Source organism: Hyalella azteca, unplaced genomic scaffold (assembly GCF_000764305.2).
Source record: "Hyalella azteca isolate HAZT.00-mixed unplaced genomic scaffold, Hazt_2.0.2 contig5528, whole genome shotgun sequence".
Lineage (NCBI taxonomy): Eukaryota > Metazoa > Arthropoda > Malacostraca > Amphipoda > Hyalellidae > Hyalella > Hyalella azteca.
Window position 1 is genome coordinate 375,129 of NW_025935716.1, and position 17,270 is coordinate 392,398.

Sequence of the window (17,270 nt, forward strand, 5' to 3'; positions counted from 1 at the left end):
TGAAAATCCCAACCTTGAAGCCATACACAAACCTGTCTTCAAGCGAGTATCCAAGATGAGATTAAAGCAAAACTTGCACGGCTGACCTGGCAAGACGCTTCGCCACCCTTGTTGGCTGCGATGCACGTGAGTACGCCTGAGTCGTGCACGGAGGTGCCCTCGATCATGAGGGAGTGATTGCCTTGTTCGTTCACCAAGATCTTGTGGCGAGCGTCGTTAGTGATCACCTGGCCGTTCAATAGCCAAGTCACCTGCATGGGCATCAGACGATCGTGGCAAAAAATTAGGAAATTCATGCGATTAAGTACTTTTATTATCAGTCTGCTTATGAGGACTTATATTATCAGTCTGCTTATGAGTACTTATATTATCAGTCTGCTTATATCGCAAGTTTACAAGGAATTTAGAAGGAAAGAAAACGCCAAGCAAATTCACCATATCGATATTTAATACGTTCCGGAGTCCAGCTCCATCATCAGTTCAACAATCTAGATTGTCGAACTTTGAAGTTACTTGGCGTTTTCTTTGATTTTAATTTCCTTGTAATTCATGCGATGAATTGGGCAGTGTATGTTTTTAAGATAATTTACGAGATGAAGCACATGCCATCTTGATGAAGAAAGACATTGGGAATGTGCAGACACCATCAATGTTATTGTAAAGTTTAGTTGACAGTGACATCAGAAAAAATATAACTCAGTACTCACTGCAGTGAAAGACAGAGATCGCATTTTCTCGTCGACGAAAACGTGAAGTTACGGACGAACAGACTGACAAACGGACGGACGGACATGGCGAGCACAATAGTGCATTTTTTCTATAAATGAGAAAATGCGCTAAAAAGCAAACCTTCTCATCGTAAAATTGAATAAAAACATTGTCACTGACCTCGGGGTATGGTTTGCCAGACACACGGCAGTCGAAGCGGACCATGCGGCCCTCCTGGATGGCCTGGTCGCCAGGTCCACGGATGATCTTCGGCGCCATTGACTTGCCGGTCTCGTCGGTGTCGACGCTCTGAAGCTGTTGCTGCGTCTCGCTGTAGGAACACGTAATGTTGAATCGTGCTTTCACTCAATGTAATTCACACGCGCTTCTATTAAAGTTTCCGTCTAGTCAATCATGAAAAATTTCGATTTTTCATGGGACATTCATTAGTTAACCTAAAATGTTCATCACTGTGTGATTTCGTTGATATACCTTTACACTAATTAACAACAATGAAAAAGATTTTGAGGATTTAGATTCGACACGAATATGATATTATGCGTTTTAAACGTTTTTGTCGTGAGCGAAGTTGGCATAAAACAGATTTTAACGGGTCAAGCAAATCGATCATAATAGAGAAAATTCAACCAAAAAATCTAATTTTGACTTGACTGTAAACTAAAGGCATTCGTTGCTGATATGAAAATTCATCTTCGTTCATGTTTAAATTACTTTAGATTGCAGAGGAATTTGATCTTTCTTTGGCCATGCTGAGAGTAAACACTAATAAACGCAAAAATTTTTGGTTTGGCCACCGAAATGAAATTGTTTTGAACACCGTGGGAGGACTTGGAACTCACATAGTTTCACTGCGGATTTCCTGAACGCCGTTGATGACGTCATCTGAACGAGGAACGCAGGCGAGTTGAGCAGAGGCAACTGTTGCTCCAGAAGGGTTCTCGGCCAGCATCGTGTAGTGGCCGTTATCACCAGGCTCGACGTTCCGCACGACAAGCATGAACTGGTTGCCGTTCTGGGACATCTGATATTTGTCGCTTTGTCGAAGTCGTTCGCCATTACGGAACCAAGTCACACGAGGGCTTGGATTACCATTAACAATGGCTGTGAAAGTTGCATTATTTCCTTGCGCCACCTTTGTAGCGCGTGGCTTCTGTTGCAGCTGCGGAGCCAGAGGAGCTCCTTGCACTGGAACATTGAAGTTCACGTCTTGTTCTCCAGCAGAGCGTTGGGTGATGGCACGACGAAACTCGACTTCGTTTACAAGTCGGTACTCGAAAGTGTCTACGCGGAACGACGCAAACTGACCGTTCTGCATCAAACTGTGCTGCTGCTGCACAGTCTGTTGCTGCTGGAAAGTCTGCTGCTGTTGCGTAGTTTGCTGCTGAATAAAAGTTTGTTTCGTTTGCTGCTGCTGCTGCTGCTGATGTTGGCGCTGCTGCTGCATCATCATGGCCGCTGAAAAAGCAGGCAAAATTTTTGTGAATACGTAGTTACACAACAGCTGACGAAATAAGATACGTAACAAAAATGAGTCTGAGGACACGGAAGTAACTCGATTGTAAACACACGAAGGGGAAACGGAGGAACTTTGTACCTTGCCTATGATAGACAGTAGAAATCAAAGTATAGCATTTCAAGTGATGAGAGCATCATGGCTAGTGCAGTTATTAACCTACCTATATAGGAGCGGTGTCGCGCGAAGAGAAAAACTAAGCTGGCCAAACCTACAGGCTGGATGTAGGTTGCAGAGGGCACTTTGCCATACTGGCTGGAAGTCGTGCAAGCGAGTAAGTGAGTGCCTCACCTTCTGGCTGGATGTAGACGGTGCAAATGGCCTCGCCGTACTGGTTGGAAGCCGTGCAAGTGCCTGCCTCACCTTCTGGCTGGATGTAGACCTGTCTCTTATACACATCTAGATGTGTATAAGAGACAGNCAAATGGCTTCGCCGTACTGGTTGGAAGCCATGCAAGTGCCTGCCTCACCTTCTGGCTGGATGTAGACGGTGCAAATGGCTTCGCCGTACTGGTTGAAAGCCATGCAAGTGCCTGCCTCACCTTCTGGCTGGATGTAGACGGTGCAAATGGCTTCGCCGTACTGGTTGGAAGCCGTGCAAGTGTACTCCCCTTCGTCACCAGGCCCGATGGTGGCGATACGCAGCGTGACTTCCCCGGTGTTGGGGTTGTGAGTCACCTGGAACACAAATGCAAAAGTTAAAAATCAAGCAAAAAATGAAGAGGTAAGTTATGAGCTCGAACAAATCGTGTTTAAAATATAATTATCAAGAAGAAATCTTCAATACATTCGGAGAAGCTTACGATTACATGGAAGTTTCTTCGATGCATAAATCAATAAACAGATGTAATTTGCAGCATTAAATATTAGAACGAAGTAAAGAACAACTTGAGGAAAGGATTTTTTTGTAGATCAATAAACCTTAATTACATCAGTGGAGCTGGTCGCGAGTTATACATCGCATTCTTCCCATTATTATTTGCGAGGAGGAACGATCGAGGACTTTCTCAGTACACACACAGAAGAGAGGGAAATATGCAAATGATTTCGGTGTTGGTAAAAACACCGCTGTTTTTGCTAGTTTAAAATGACTCAATTTAGAAATGTACAAATTATTTGTTTCCAAACTGAAACAGACGTGTCCAATCATTTGCTATATTAATTTTTATGATAAAATTCAGAGTAGTGAGTGGCTAACGGTCTAATTAAATTTAAATTTTAATGAATAAATAGAGTGAAAGAAATCGCGTAACAAAATAAATTAAAAATGCGATAATGCTTGGAGAGATTCATTTAGTTAAGATAGCCACTTCAGAGCAATTATCGTTCAAAACTGATTTTTCAGAAGATTTTACATTATATTCAATTTGTACAATATCAATATTGTATGCCGGATTCATCTTTTTATACTCCTTAGCAAAACCAAAGGAAATTAAGCCTAGCAATTTTTAATCCCAAAACAAAACAGAAATGACAACTTGCCTGATATTTGTTTCCCATCTGCAGCTGCGCGCCCTTGCGCATCCACGTGACGCTCGGCCGAGGGTTTCCCGTGATCTTGCCCTCGAACACCGCGTCGCCCCCCTGAGCGAAGCGCGCGTTGCGGAAGATCTGCTCGAACACAGGCGGTGACGCCCCGGCCGGTAGACCCATCCTGTCGGAGGGCAGAGCAGGCAGAGCAATGAACAGCTGGGGAATAGGAAGTGAATAGCTGGGGAATAGGGGAGTGAACAGCAGGGGGTGACCAGGGGAGTGAACAGCAGAGTGAACTGAGGGTGACCATGGGCAGTGAACAGCTGGTGACCAGAGCAGTGAACAGCGGGGGAATAGGGGTAAACAGCAGGGGTCGACCAGGGTAGTGAACAGATGAGGAATAGGGGAGTGAACAGCAGGGAGTGGCCTGAACTGAACTGAGTGGCCTGAACTGAACTGAGGGTGACCAGGGCAGTGAACAGCTGGGGATTATAGGGGGGTTAACAGCTGGGGGTGACCAGGGAGGGGAACTGAGGGAGACCAAGGCAGTGGACAGCGGGTAATCAGAGCAGTGAAAAGGGGGTGAAAATGCTTGAAGGTTGGTAATACTTTCGAAGGGCGTATAACACTAAATACCATCACTTTGCTTGTACCCAACCTATTGAAAGTAACAGAAGGTGACGAGTGTGAAGGTGTATTGTATAACTTTGTCTACCATCGAAACGAATGCCCTACAAATCTTCAAGCAGCTAATTATCCCCTACTAGGCACGATTGCAATACAGCACACAGCACCAGCGATTTAAAAGTTCCGAACTACAAGAACTATATACGAGGTCCCCCACCTCCTCCCATGTACAACACGTACTAACCACGAACCCCACAAACACATACACACACCACAACCTCATGACCAACGGATAATCTGCTCTTAGTCGTCAGTCAGACTAGACCCATACACCTACATTCAACCGCAATGCATCTTTCCGCTATGCATCTTAAGTAATGCGCTATGCATCTTTCATCTACTGCTGATTGTCTTTTCCAATTTATTATTGTCTTTTTCCATTAAAAACTTTAAATTGAATTTTTCTAATTGAATTTTGTCAATTTTTTTCTAATTGCCTTTTTTGTATTTTTTAATGTGTTTTCCATTTCTCCTTGTTGTTTCAGGTCACTCCGTGCCACCTCTCGTTCTCTTCAACACTTTCCAGGTGGCACCGCCACAACAGGTGTGTTATGTTAATGCTACCCTCTTAATGGACGTAGACTATCACAAATCGTGCGGGGTGGCAGTAACAGAGTACAAAAATACATAAAAAAATCTAAGTCAAGAGGCCCCCTCTAAACACTAATAAGAGTGAAGTAAATCAAGTAATCCAAATTCACTGAGGCAAATACAAATATGAAAGCCGAGTCTAACTCTTAAATATTCTAAGAATAACAAAACATCAGTAGTCTTGTCTAAAATTTAGAGGAAATCGAAAGATCAGCAAAACAGGAATTGTTTATCAAGGAAATGAATGAATTTTGAACTTGAAAAAATAAATTCAAATTTTGAACTCGAGAGTGCGATGGAGCATCTAGAAGAATGGAATCTCGAAAAATATATTTAAAAAAGTGCCCGAATGTTTGATAGAGTCAAACCCAATTTTAGGGGTGATAGGATAGAAAGTTTTTCTATTTGCAGGAAACAAAAATTGGGTAAACCTGTTCACATCTGAATAATTTGGCACTATAACAATCAGCGCATTTCTCAAACATTTTTAATAGTGTACCAGCAGTCAAAACTGAGCAAATATTGTCCTTTTGTAAGAAAATTGTTTAAAAATAATTTTTGTTGTTGGGATAATCCAAAGTTACTGGCTCTCTCAAAGACAGTTCGCATAACTTTTTTTAATTTCTTCCAAGCTCAAGATTATTAATCACATGCATGCTGTAATTCGCAAACTCTCAATACTATTTAGTATTTACTCAGACTTACTTCAAAGCAAATCCAAGTTAGCCGATATAATCAACAATCAACAATAGATAGTGCTAATGTACAAATCATCGATATCATTATCAAAAGCATATCGTTTTCGAGCGACCAGGAGCACCTCTAACAATTATCTGACTGACAAGTGGACAATTGTGATGGCGCAATTTTCTCAATAGTTTTTCTTATTTAGAATAAGTTAAACTTCCAAATCGGAACTTCTCGCCAATTGAAACAAAGTGGTTATCTAGTATCGGGAACATAGCGTGAATAGAAGAATGTGGTGCATAGAATATGTGCTTCGTCTAGAGACAACGCATCGCTGCCTAGAGGCTATTTATACGTCGAGCCACGACCTCTGCCAACACACATACTTCCTAGCAGAGCTGACTAGGAGCTCGCCCACGTACATCACGAACTAGGACGTGCAGATAACTAAAGAACTAGGATGTCCCAGCACAGATAACTAAAGAACTAGGAAGTCCCAGCACAGATAACTATAGAACTAAGATGTCCCAGCACAGATAATTATAGAACTAGGACGTCCCAGCACAGATAACTAAAGAACTAGGACGTCCCAGCACAGATAAATTCTCCTCAGTAACTTCCACGTCCTCGTGTTCCCCTCAGCAACTTCCACGTCCTCGTGTTCCCCTCAGCAACTTCCACGTCCTCTTGTTCCACCCAGCAACTTCCACGTCCCCGTGTTCCTCTCAGTAACTTCCACGTCCTCGTGTTCCCCTCAGAAACTTTAACGTCTTCGTGTTCCCTTATTCAGCAGCTTTCCAAGTAATCATGTTTCCTTAAGAAAATTTCCGCTTGCAGGATTAGTAACTATATAAAATGTAAAAACTCTTTGGTACATATCACTGAGCATTTGGAAAACCGATTGATACTTGTGTAATTTCATACACAGATAACTCATATTTTAAACAATGCACTGGCTCAAAGTGTTTTCATTTTTGATACATAAAAATATTCATGTCACTTCCCTAAATAAGGAATAGCACCGCAAGCTGTGATGCCATGCCAAGGGAGATAACATCGCAGCCAAGAAGTAGGTTATAGCAAAACCACCGATGGAGTTCCCAGAACAGCCATCTTAAATGCTCTAGCCATTCTCCACAGAAAACAGGTCCAATTCTAACCTACACTACGGTTAAGGATGGCATTTAAGGTTAAGAAAGTGGTGCTACGATTAAGTTTATGGCATAGGTTAAGTTAACATCATGCGGGAGCAACCCCATGTCTATCGTGCAGTAAGCCAGAAAATTCGACCACAAAACAGTGATGAAAATATTTTTATATATATTCAGTTATGGTTCTGAAACAGAATTGATAATCGGCAAAAAATTATATTGTTGGTCTTCATGAACCCGTGAAGAGTATTGGATACAGAGCAAACAGAGCGGTCGACTAACTATACATTTTTCGAATAATCGGTCATATAAATTGAAAAGCTGACCAAATTGATGCTTTTCAAGTGATTGCACCAATCATTTTTCTGTTAGAGCTAATTTGTGCTGTCATGATAGCGATTACTTACGAAAATGAAGTAAGAACCCGAATGAAACATCGGGCTAAATGCAAGAAAACTTTCAAGGTTAAAGGTTTTCCCGATATCAAAACAGGAACAAACTCAACATCAAAATTTAGGCAATCAAACAGTCTAATTCGGGGTGTGTAGGAGAGGCATTTCAAATAAAAATGAATAAAAATATTTACAGATTTCGCACGGTGTGAGGGGCGCTTTGATTCAAGAAAAAAATACTCCCTCCATCGATGATTGAAGATGAAATACAAAGATTAAAGTCCCGGCACTCAACTTATCATAGAAATCAGAATAAACTAAAATTTGACACAAAAACTGTGGAGTAATATTTTTCATGAATAACAAAAAATTAAATTATAGAATCACGAAAAATGACACCCACGGAACAAAAGGCTATGTTTAACTAGCTCATCACACTTTAAGAGATTAAGAAGAATAGAGGATAAAAAAAATCTGGATATCTGACTTCCAAATTATCCATCAGTTTCGTTCCCTTTAGTGAATAACATTCAGTAGTTCATTATCATCCTGTAAGAGGAAATTCGATCAAAAGCCCGCAAATCTCGAAGATTTTTCCTATTTTCCATGTGACACAGGAACGTTTCATGCTGGTAATTGACCGCTTTTAATGAGAGGCATTCCTGACGCAAGTCTACACTTCCCTTCACAATTACCTTTGGGAAGACAAGAAAATTATATTACATCATCATTCATCCATTACTCCATGAACAACAGGAGCGTGTATTACCTCATCACTCTACCAACCCACACCTCACACCATGAACAACAGGCGCGCTTATTACCTCATCACTCTACCAACCCACACCTCACACCATGAACAACAGAGGTCGTGTATTACCTCATCACTCTACCAACCCACACCTCACACCATGAACAACAGGCGCGCTTATTACCTCATCACTCTACCATCACACGTATACTCACTGTACGACTTGGGTGGGCCCTTGAATCATTTGCGTGCCCTGGCGAACTGCACGAAAAAAGAAAGACATACAAAATTAGTTCGATTTTCCGAAAATAATCATTGAAAAGTAGACAATTTATGAATGCCAACAGGAAAATGAATTAAACGCTAAGAATTTGATGTGGATGGATCATGATACCGCTGAATTCTTGGAAAAAAAACACACCGAAAAAAAACTAGCTTGTCTACTAAGTGTAAAAAATAAAAATGTCCCCTGGAAATTCTTCTTTCAATTCACGAAACATTTTTGGGACTGACAAATATTCAGTTTCCTGGTACCTCCATACACAAAAAAATAGAATATTTGCCAGCATCTCAAGAAAATGTTACTCTCAATGATCGGGAGTAAATCAGATTGTCAAAGTACATAAGCTATATATAAACACGTACATGCAAACAAAGAAAGCAAATTAAGGATAGATTGAAAAAATAGCAGCTGCTGCAACCCGACATCGAAGTCGAGAAAAATAAACTTATATAGGCAGTAAAAAAAGCAAGATAAACGAAAATATATCACTTAAAACCCATGAAATCTAAGAGCAATATACCGCTATTCATACCGCGGGACAAAAATGTAATATATATCCTGATATCAAGTACTAGGAGAGCATATACAATGATACACATGTATTCGACTAAGCAAACGACTTTTAACGGATGAAAAACCTTAGAAAGTAGCGTTGGGCACAGGCAAAAGCATTAACTGTATAAACTCATGTGTATGGACTTAAAATAAAGTGCACTATATATATAGTTGATACGACAAGTGTTATCAATAATTCATTTCGGAGACGAACATTGCGCTGCAACAAACATAAGAATCAATATCATAGCGAGATAAATGTAATCAGCTATAAAATAAAACAATCACAAAAAAACCTCGAGGAAGAAACATTAAAATATAAATTCCTCGGGAAACTAAAAAGAGAATCTTGGTATTCAAACTTCAGACGGTTGGACTGGTACAAAAAAAAGGCAGGGATTGAGTTATGTTTAGGATCACGTCGAAGCTCGGGAGTTTTTATACGATGGCGTGAGGGGGAGGCAGCGCGTGCGTTGACTGCACGTGTCGTACATCAGCCAGCGCCGCGTGCCACGTCTTGGCGGCAAGTGGAGCCTTAAATGGCTTTGTCATGGGCTATCACTAATTAATTTCATTAATTATCACTAATTTATGAAATTAATTAGTGATAGCCCGGATAAGTGATAGTGATAACCCCTAATCCGACATTATCGGATTTCTTAATTTCATTAATTAGTGATAGCCCATTAATTCGCTATATTTAATTTCAAGGAGATCAAGGCATCATTTCAAAGCAGTTCATTCAAAACGCGCCTCTTCCCGAATTCATCAATTATCAGCAGTAATTAAGTGTGTATTGATCAGCATGACTGCCCTTGAAAAGTGTCTAAACGTGGGTGCCAAAATCTTTTCTGAAGAGGAACAAGTATATTAACCCGAATTAAATCGACACAAAGTTTACTAGCGCACAACCATTGAAGACCTTCCACACTGGAAATGAAAACAAAATCACAAACAATGCAAGTTTTAATCATTAAAATTACTTCAAGTCGAGTGTTATCCATCAGCTAACGGCGCAAAAGTTCTGAAATGGCCAGAGTGCTGACGCTGGTGAGAACTGAACTGCATCAGCTTCTCTTTGACACAGAAAGAAATTAGAACTGACGAATTACAACAGGAACAGAAGCAAGAGCGTCAGCCACCAACAATCAGACATTAACAGCTCGTTATTATATAATGCCTGCATGAACACGTAAGCCTACAACTGTTGCCCACCACCCGGTATCGCTGGTTCCGCGGTAGGGCTCTCGCTGAGCACGTCAGTGCTTTTGGGACACGAGAAATATCACAAGAATTGCGGCGATCAAAGACATGCATTGGAAGACCCACTCAATTTGGATTAATTTCATTTTCGTCAATTTATAAATAAACTTTAGCCTGAAACAGCATACGAGAAAGTTGGGGAAATACAACTATAGAATAAATCGATTTCATGTTGCTTGAATTTCAGCGAGCCACATTCATCCTAGAATCACAAGCAAGAAAATATTTAGTGACTTTTCGATTTTGATGAAAAAAAAAATAATCGCCAACATAATTTTTTAACCTCCATAACTATTACTAAATTTCTTCAAGTAGACGAGAGGTAGTTTCAGAGAACATTGTTGCACTCTATTTTGAGGGCCCCTATATAAGAACTTGATCTGAATTGACGAAATATTGGATTTCTCGACATCCTGCATGAAAAGTCAGAAACGTCAATGGGAGCTCTCGTTATCCTCCGAAGTTTCACCTCCTCAGAGAATCTTCCAACCTATTTCATGCCATGGCCTGCATCAGTACTGCTTCAAATAGTAAAATTTGGCAAAATGTTCGTGATCCGTTAAGAGATGGATACCGCTAAAGCCTGATCGACGTGAAGACAAATCTTACATTATTGATTAACATCAAGTTATTACAAGCTGGGAATTAAATTCAAATGTCAGCAAGACCGAATCGCATCTATTTGATGGCTAATTACTTCACAAAAATTAGATTAAGGACCAGCTGGACCTAACTGTTGATTAGCCATGAATGACAAACATATGAAGAGTGAAAATAACCAAAAGATATTATGCCAAATCCGGAATAACCAACCACGCGGCAATAACTTGGTCAGTAATTCAACGAGAAACAGAGACGATTGAGATCATTCTAACAGGGATCGAAAGATTAGATAGAACCCAGTATATCAAAGATATATGAGAAAAAATTATGCGTAATATGAACACCAAAAACGCCAGAAGAGGGAGAACTAATATGCGACGCTTTCTACTGAGAAAAACATTTGTAAGCCAAGGTTTGGTTATGGTACAAGAATAGACTTTCAATCACAGCGACCGCCAACGGGAGGCGAACCAAAATGTACTCGTTTCCGGAAATTCCGATGAAGTTGCACCGAGACCTCGGTGAAGAATTTTCGCAGGGCTTCACTGACATTAGATACATTTCACTGACAATTCACTGACATTAGATAAATTCTAATGAAGCAGCTTAAAAAATTTGTCAAAAAAGTCGACCAAATTTATATTTTTCGGATAATTTCGATCATTTTAATAAATGTTTCAAACTTCATGACAGCATAGTGAATAATCGTCAGACATGGGAGCTAATTATTAATTAAATGCAGTTATTCAAAGCGTTAGACTTTGTTCACAGTACTGAAAAATTTGCGGCTCAGCAGAAGGCTAACTAGACTGAAAATTTACTCTCCAATTTCAAAATATAGAGAAGTGAGGAATCAGTTCAACCAGTCCCCTTCACATCGTCTTAATCTGAACTCCAGCTCATCTATCTTAATGAAACGCAAAAAATAAATAAAATTACATTATAATTGATTGAAATTCCGATTTATTTCAATTCATTTCGTAGTAATTGTACTTTATAATGCTCATCGATAATTAGGACTCCTTAAATATCCTACTACGGATCGGAGCTGAGTGCTTCAACCATTGTATTTATCATTTTTCTAGATTTGCATAGCGAATTCTATACTCGAATAAAATTATTTAGGTGACCACTTATTAAGCGGTCACTTTTCCTTAGAAAAATATGTGAAATCGAAATAGAAAAATTCATTAAAAAGAGCCCTGGGATAAAAAAATGTTTCTTATGACAGTGGTTGCGCAGTGAACCCTTCTAAGCTTCAGTTAATTAGTACCATGAAGAAAATACCTGTATTCTTACTAGATAATATTTTGATAAAAACATGAAACTAGTCAAGGAATTAAAATATTCCAACGACGCGACCTAGCGAAAGCAGGCACGACTAAGTAGCCGCAACAGCAGCAGCCTTGTTCGCCGCGACAAGCTTATCAGCGTCCAGGGGCTCGAACTGCTTCACTATAAACCAGCTCACACTTCTTATACACGCACATTTGTTATTTTAAGAGCAAGCACTATTATAAAAATAAATCCCAGCCGTGTTCAAAGGGAGTAACCTGAAATTTAAAGATTTATTAAGTTTAAATGAGAACCCAACAGTGTTCAAAGCAAGTAACCTAAAATTTTGTGATTTATTAAGTTTAAATGAGAACCCAACAGTGTTCAAAGCAAGTAACCTAAAATTTAATGATTTATTAAGTTTAAATGAGAACCCAACAGTGTTCAAAGCAAGTAACCTAAAATTTAATGATTTATTAAGTTTAAATAAGAACCCAACAGTGTTCAAAGCTAGTAACCTAAAATTTAATGAAAAAATTTGAATCCCAAAAATACAGTATACTGGGGAGAACAAGGTAGTAATTTATAGTAATTCTAGATGCTTCAATTCTACATAACACTTTTAGAGACGAAGACATTGTCCCATTTAATTTGAAAATTTGGAGAAATTTCCGAAATAGTTCCTTTGTAGTCATCCGCACTGTCTTTTAAAAGTTAGCTAAATGGTCATTGAGGTCATTGTTTTGTTAACGAAGCCGTTCTGAGGGTAACTACAAATAAGGTAAACAAGACTGTTGAGTAGGTGCTTAACAAAAACGTCAACAAAAAACGTTTTGTGGGTAATTATGAACGTTACATAATCGTTGTGTTGGTGATTACAAAAACCGAAGATCTCATCGACTAGTTCTAGGTGGTAAATTCTTAGGTAAATTGAGACAGAGTAACAATAAAAGAATTTCTCGGCCACTACACGGATACGGAAATTCTTAAACAATATTTTAATGAACTAAAAACAATTTTCCAAAAGATTATGAGTCAGTCGTCTTGTGGATATATTTATAAGAATAATTTCGAAAATCAAAACTATCAATATTTTATCGATTTAGCACTATATAAATTCATAATTATTCGATCTGGGAAGTAATCAGGAACGAAAGAATTCAAATTGGTTTGCACGAATGAAGAGGTTAAAATTTTAATACGACGTATTCAATGACAGGCAACGACATCAAGCGCTCAATAACGTTTAGCGATTCAACAGGTGATAGAACCGACCGACAAAACTTGATACTGTTCATAGCAAACCAGAAATTTTGCACAAAAATTCAATTAACCTCAAAAATGACGAGAGAATTTAATTTTGCAACAGGGTACAAATGAAACATTGAAAATTTTAATGTTAAATTCAATTCAAAAACTTATTGCTCATTTAAATTAAAATTTTTTTATTTGAATTTAGAAATGAAACGTTATTTATAAATAGCTGAATCAAATAAATAATCCGCCTAAATTTTTTCAGTCAAAATGTTTACGGGAAACGAGTGGAAGTCAAAATTAAATTGGTCAAGAAATCGATCTTGATGTCAATCAATAGTATCTGTGGTCGCCATTGGTCCCCCATTTGAACCCTCCAATCTAAAAAGCGGTTATAAACTTCCATCAATGGAGGATGCATGATGAAATACACAACAAATTACACAACACTCATCGCGAGAGCTGCTGATAAAATATTATTTCACTGCCACGGTAAATGGTCTCTCCAAGCACTGAATTATCGCATATAAAGGCGTTAGAAAACAGCAATACGGCACTTAGCACACCCTACCTTCTCGAACGACGCGAGTTTGAACTTGACTTTGCTGTTGCATTGTGGTTTGGTGTTGCGCACTGCTCGATTGTTGCACTACAGACGAGGAGGTCTGCTGCCTCACAACCTGCTGCTGTTGCTGAGACATGACGCCTCACGTCTTGCACAATCACTTCACTTCACTCAATTTACCTCTATGGGTAGTTCGAACTTGGCTTAGAAAATATCAGAAGTTAGTTTGCTAGCATATAACTTGGCACAATAGTTGTATGCTTGCACCCCAGTTCATGGGCAGCCCCATCTAACGCACCCTCGCCTCAAGAGATGTCGAAACGCAATGAAGACCTCGTCCCCGCGGGTGCCTCGTCACCCAGCCAGTGGGGAGATGGACACTTTTAGACGCAGAGTCAGGCGGGCAGGCAGCCAGCTCCGCCTCCCACATCCAATGCCCTAACACCTCCCAAAATCAACACTAATTGCGATACTAATCAACCTTTTGACGTCCGTGACTGAGATCAAGATCTTTGAAGCAACCCACCTGCGTACAGAAGATAGTTGCACAGGTTGAAATTTCGTCTCATGCGTGAGGTCAAACCTCGCATCCAGTGATCATAACTATTCAAATCAACGCTAACCATTATGAAATAGTAAGCTATCAAGTACGGGGAGGATCAAGCAAATCTAAGCCACTCTTCTAACGAGGAATGGCATCCTTGCACATATCCAAATGGACATAAAAACGACGACGCCCTCCCGAGCTCGTTAAAAATATAATTTTAACATTTGTTTAGGCCATCTTGAATGCGTGAATTCGAGTACAATTGTGAGTACAATGAATGCGTGCAGGTACAATTCTTGAATGCGTGAATTCGAGTACAATTGTGTACCTCGTTATATATAAATAAGGATACATCTAGGTACTAATTGAGACAATATAACCTATCGAGCAATCAACATTTCAGTGAGATTAGAATTTTAATTAATTTGAATATCTCAAAAATACTTGTGCGGCGCCATCTTTGATCCTACACAGAACAACCTTAGTTAGTCCGATCAGCACAAAATGCTTAAAATAAATGATCAGATTGCACAATTTGTAAGATTCCAACAGACTAGAATCATCAAGCTATTCCGAACTTTCGCGCATTCAAGTTCCAACTAAGTTGCTATGTTTCAATTATAGTTGTGGCTGTGAGGGGATCCTTTTGAATGAACACAAAATAAAGATTGTACCTGACATGCTTCTGCATGTACGATCCCTTGCCTCTTTGGAATCTCCACAGAATGCAGACTACGCAGATCTAGGGGACGCTTTTTAGTGACAAACTATAAAGTGATTTTTAAAATCAGTTCATTTATAATTTCTACATTTACCCGAGATTGAAACCAATATCTTCTGTCTGATAATGCTGGTATCAATGATATTTTACTGGTCAGTCAATGATATTGTACTGGAAGAGTCAAGAACTCTCTGCTTTGCCACAATGGAACGCTGCACAGTCATGACCTTCAGGCTGGCCTCAGATGACCGCAGAGACTAAGCGGCTAGACCCAATCAGAAGAAATATTTGAGAGCATCTTACCCAAAAAAAGGAAAAAAAGAAAGTTGGGACGGCCCACTCAGTGGAAATACCTGAGAGCATCGTACCCAAGGGGAAAAAAAGGGAAAGTTTAGACGGCCCACTCAGAGGAAATATTTCAGAGCATCGTACCCAAGGGAAGAAAAAAAAGAGAGAAAAATGGAACGGCCCACTTAGCGGAAATACCCGAGAGCATCGTACCCAAGGGAAGAAAGAAAAGAGAGAAAAATGGAACGGCCCACTCAGTGGAAATATTTGAGAGCATCGTACCCAAGGGAAGAAAAAAAGGAGAAGTTGGGACGGCCCACTCAGGAGAAATATTTGAGAGCATCATAACCAAGAGAAGAAAAAAATGTGAGAGAAAGTTGGGACGGCCCACTCAGTGGAAATATTTTTTGTTTTACACACAATCAGAGATGGGGCCACCGGGAGCAGAACGAGGAGGGCACGCGACCTGCAACAGCCCACACGACGGAAATATTTGAAGGCGCCGTCATACTAAATTTTAAACAATTAGGAAGAGAGTGCGGGTGAAGCCAACTCACTTACTTAAATACGCTAACGAGTTGATAGTGCAAATCAATCTCGAGTATGGTTTTTGAAATCTAAAAGTCATGATAAGATTGGAAACGAGAACCATTCTCATTGTTCGTTAACGGACGGCGAAATTCTGTATCAATGAAAAAAACGCAAAATTTGCTGCTAACAACGGTGATATGTGACTTAAGAGCTGGGATTGTTGACTTATATTATTGTAATATTTAAAACAATCCAATGTGGTGCATATGGACTGAGAAATTTCACGCCACTGGACAACTATTTATGTCATTAATATTGAATTTACAAGCAAGATATGAAAATTAGATTGAAGCAAAGAATCGATTTGTCCGCAGAGTTCAACATCGTAACCATGCTCGGCGCAGGTGCTCTTCTGCGCAGCTCGTACGAAGCTGCCTCGTTAGTCAAATGACAGCGACGAATGCCAGCTTATATGAAAAAACGGCACGGATACCAAAATTTTAGAATTAATTCAAGCATAATGTTCGGAATAGTCTTTCACGCCAACCCCAAAATCCGAAATTTAGAAAACCCACTTCAGAGAAAACTGAGAACGTATAGCATCTTCCAACGGAAAATAAATTGTCGCGAAATCGTTCACAATATGTACAAACTCATAGTCCTGCCTGTAAAATAGCAGTTCTACTCTTAAAAAATATTACAACACTGGCTAATAGAATTTTAAAACAAGTATCAAGATTATTCCTTCAAAAGTTTATATTCGCATCACCTCGATACCTGAACTTTCATGTTTTTCACATTACAGGTCAGATTTATTTCGTCGTGTCGAATTTTGCTCTCCTAAATTCACCGCTCCTCCAGAAAGTAATATAAAAACGATGAAAAGCAACGCGCCAATAAAGCGGGCTACGGCCAGACTCGAGAAGTTGCTGGTGAGAGTGCGTGCCAAGCTCGACTTGTTCCTTCCCTCTTCACACATTATTCGAGTCAAACAACTTGCTAGGTTCACTGTCAACAACTCACAGAAGTTCAGGTTCAACATCTAAGCTACTTATTATCATCCAATAAACATCCAACGACGTTGGGGGGCAACATTAGTGACTTGAGTGTGTTTGAATTAAAACTTCTAAATCTATATATATATAATCTTATTCTGTACAGCATCACGTCTCATTTTATCTATGCCTGGTGTAAGGGTCATGTTCTTTAGAAGAGATTTTAGGAACAGAAACTATTCACTTTCCCTCTGCAAAGACCATTGAATATTGATATTAGCGCGGATAATATGAGAACCAAAATAGAGAGCAGTTCCGCATCGTAAAAATGAACAAGAAACTAAATATGAAATGTAGACATGAGATACTTTTTTGAAAGTCACAAAACAGAAGAGGCTTTGATTGATCGATTCCGC

General features: G+C 39.5%; 1 protein-coding gene across 1 annotated transcript in view; it reads right to left on the bottom strand.

The window, feature by feature from the left end:
* Positions 1 to 14,113, bottom strand: part of LOC108682039 (titin) — a 182,954-nt gene extending 168,841 nt beyond the window's left edge. The window contains exons 1-8 of the mRNA XM_047880517.1: positions 13,779 to 14,113; positions 8,190 to 8,235; positions 3,725 to 3,896; positions 2,713 to 2,920; positions 2,534 to 2,641; positions 1,569 to 2,184; positions 889 to 1,039; positions 87 to 251 (exon numbers count right to left, since the gene is read on the bottom strand). Of these exons, the coding sequence (XP_047736473.1) occupies positions 87 to 251; positions 889 to 1,039; positions 1,569 to 2,184; positions 2,534 to 2,641; positions 2,713 to 2,920; positions 3,725 to 3,896; positions 8,190 to 8,235; positions 13,779 to 13,908 (1,596 nt within the window). The 5' untranslated portion in view covers positions 13,909 to 14,113. The remainder of the gene's footprint in view (positions 1 to 86; positions 252 to 888; positions 1,040 to 1,568; positions 2,185 to 2,533; positions 2,642 to 2,712; positions 2,921 to 3,724; positions 3,897 to 8,189; positions 8,236 to 13,778) is intronic.
* Between the last annotated feature and the right edge of the window lie 3,157 nt (positions 14,114 to 17,270).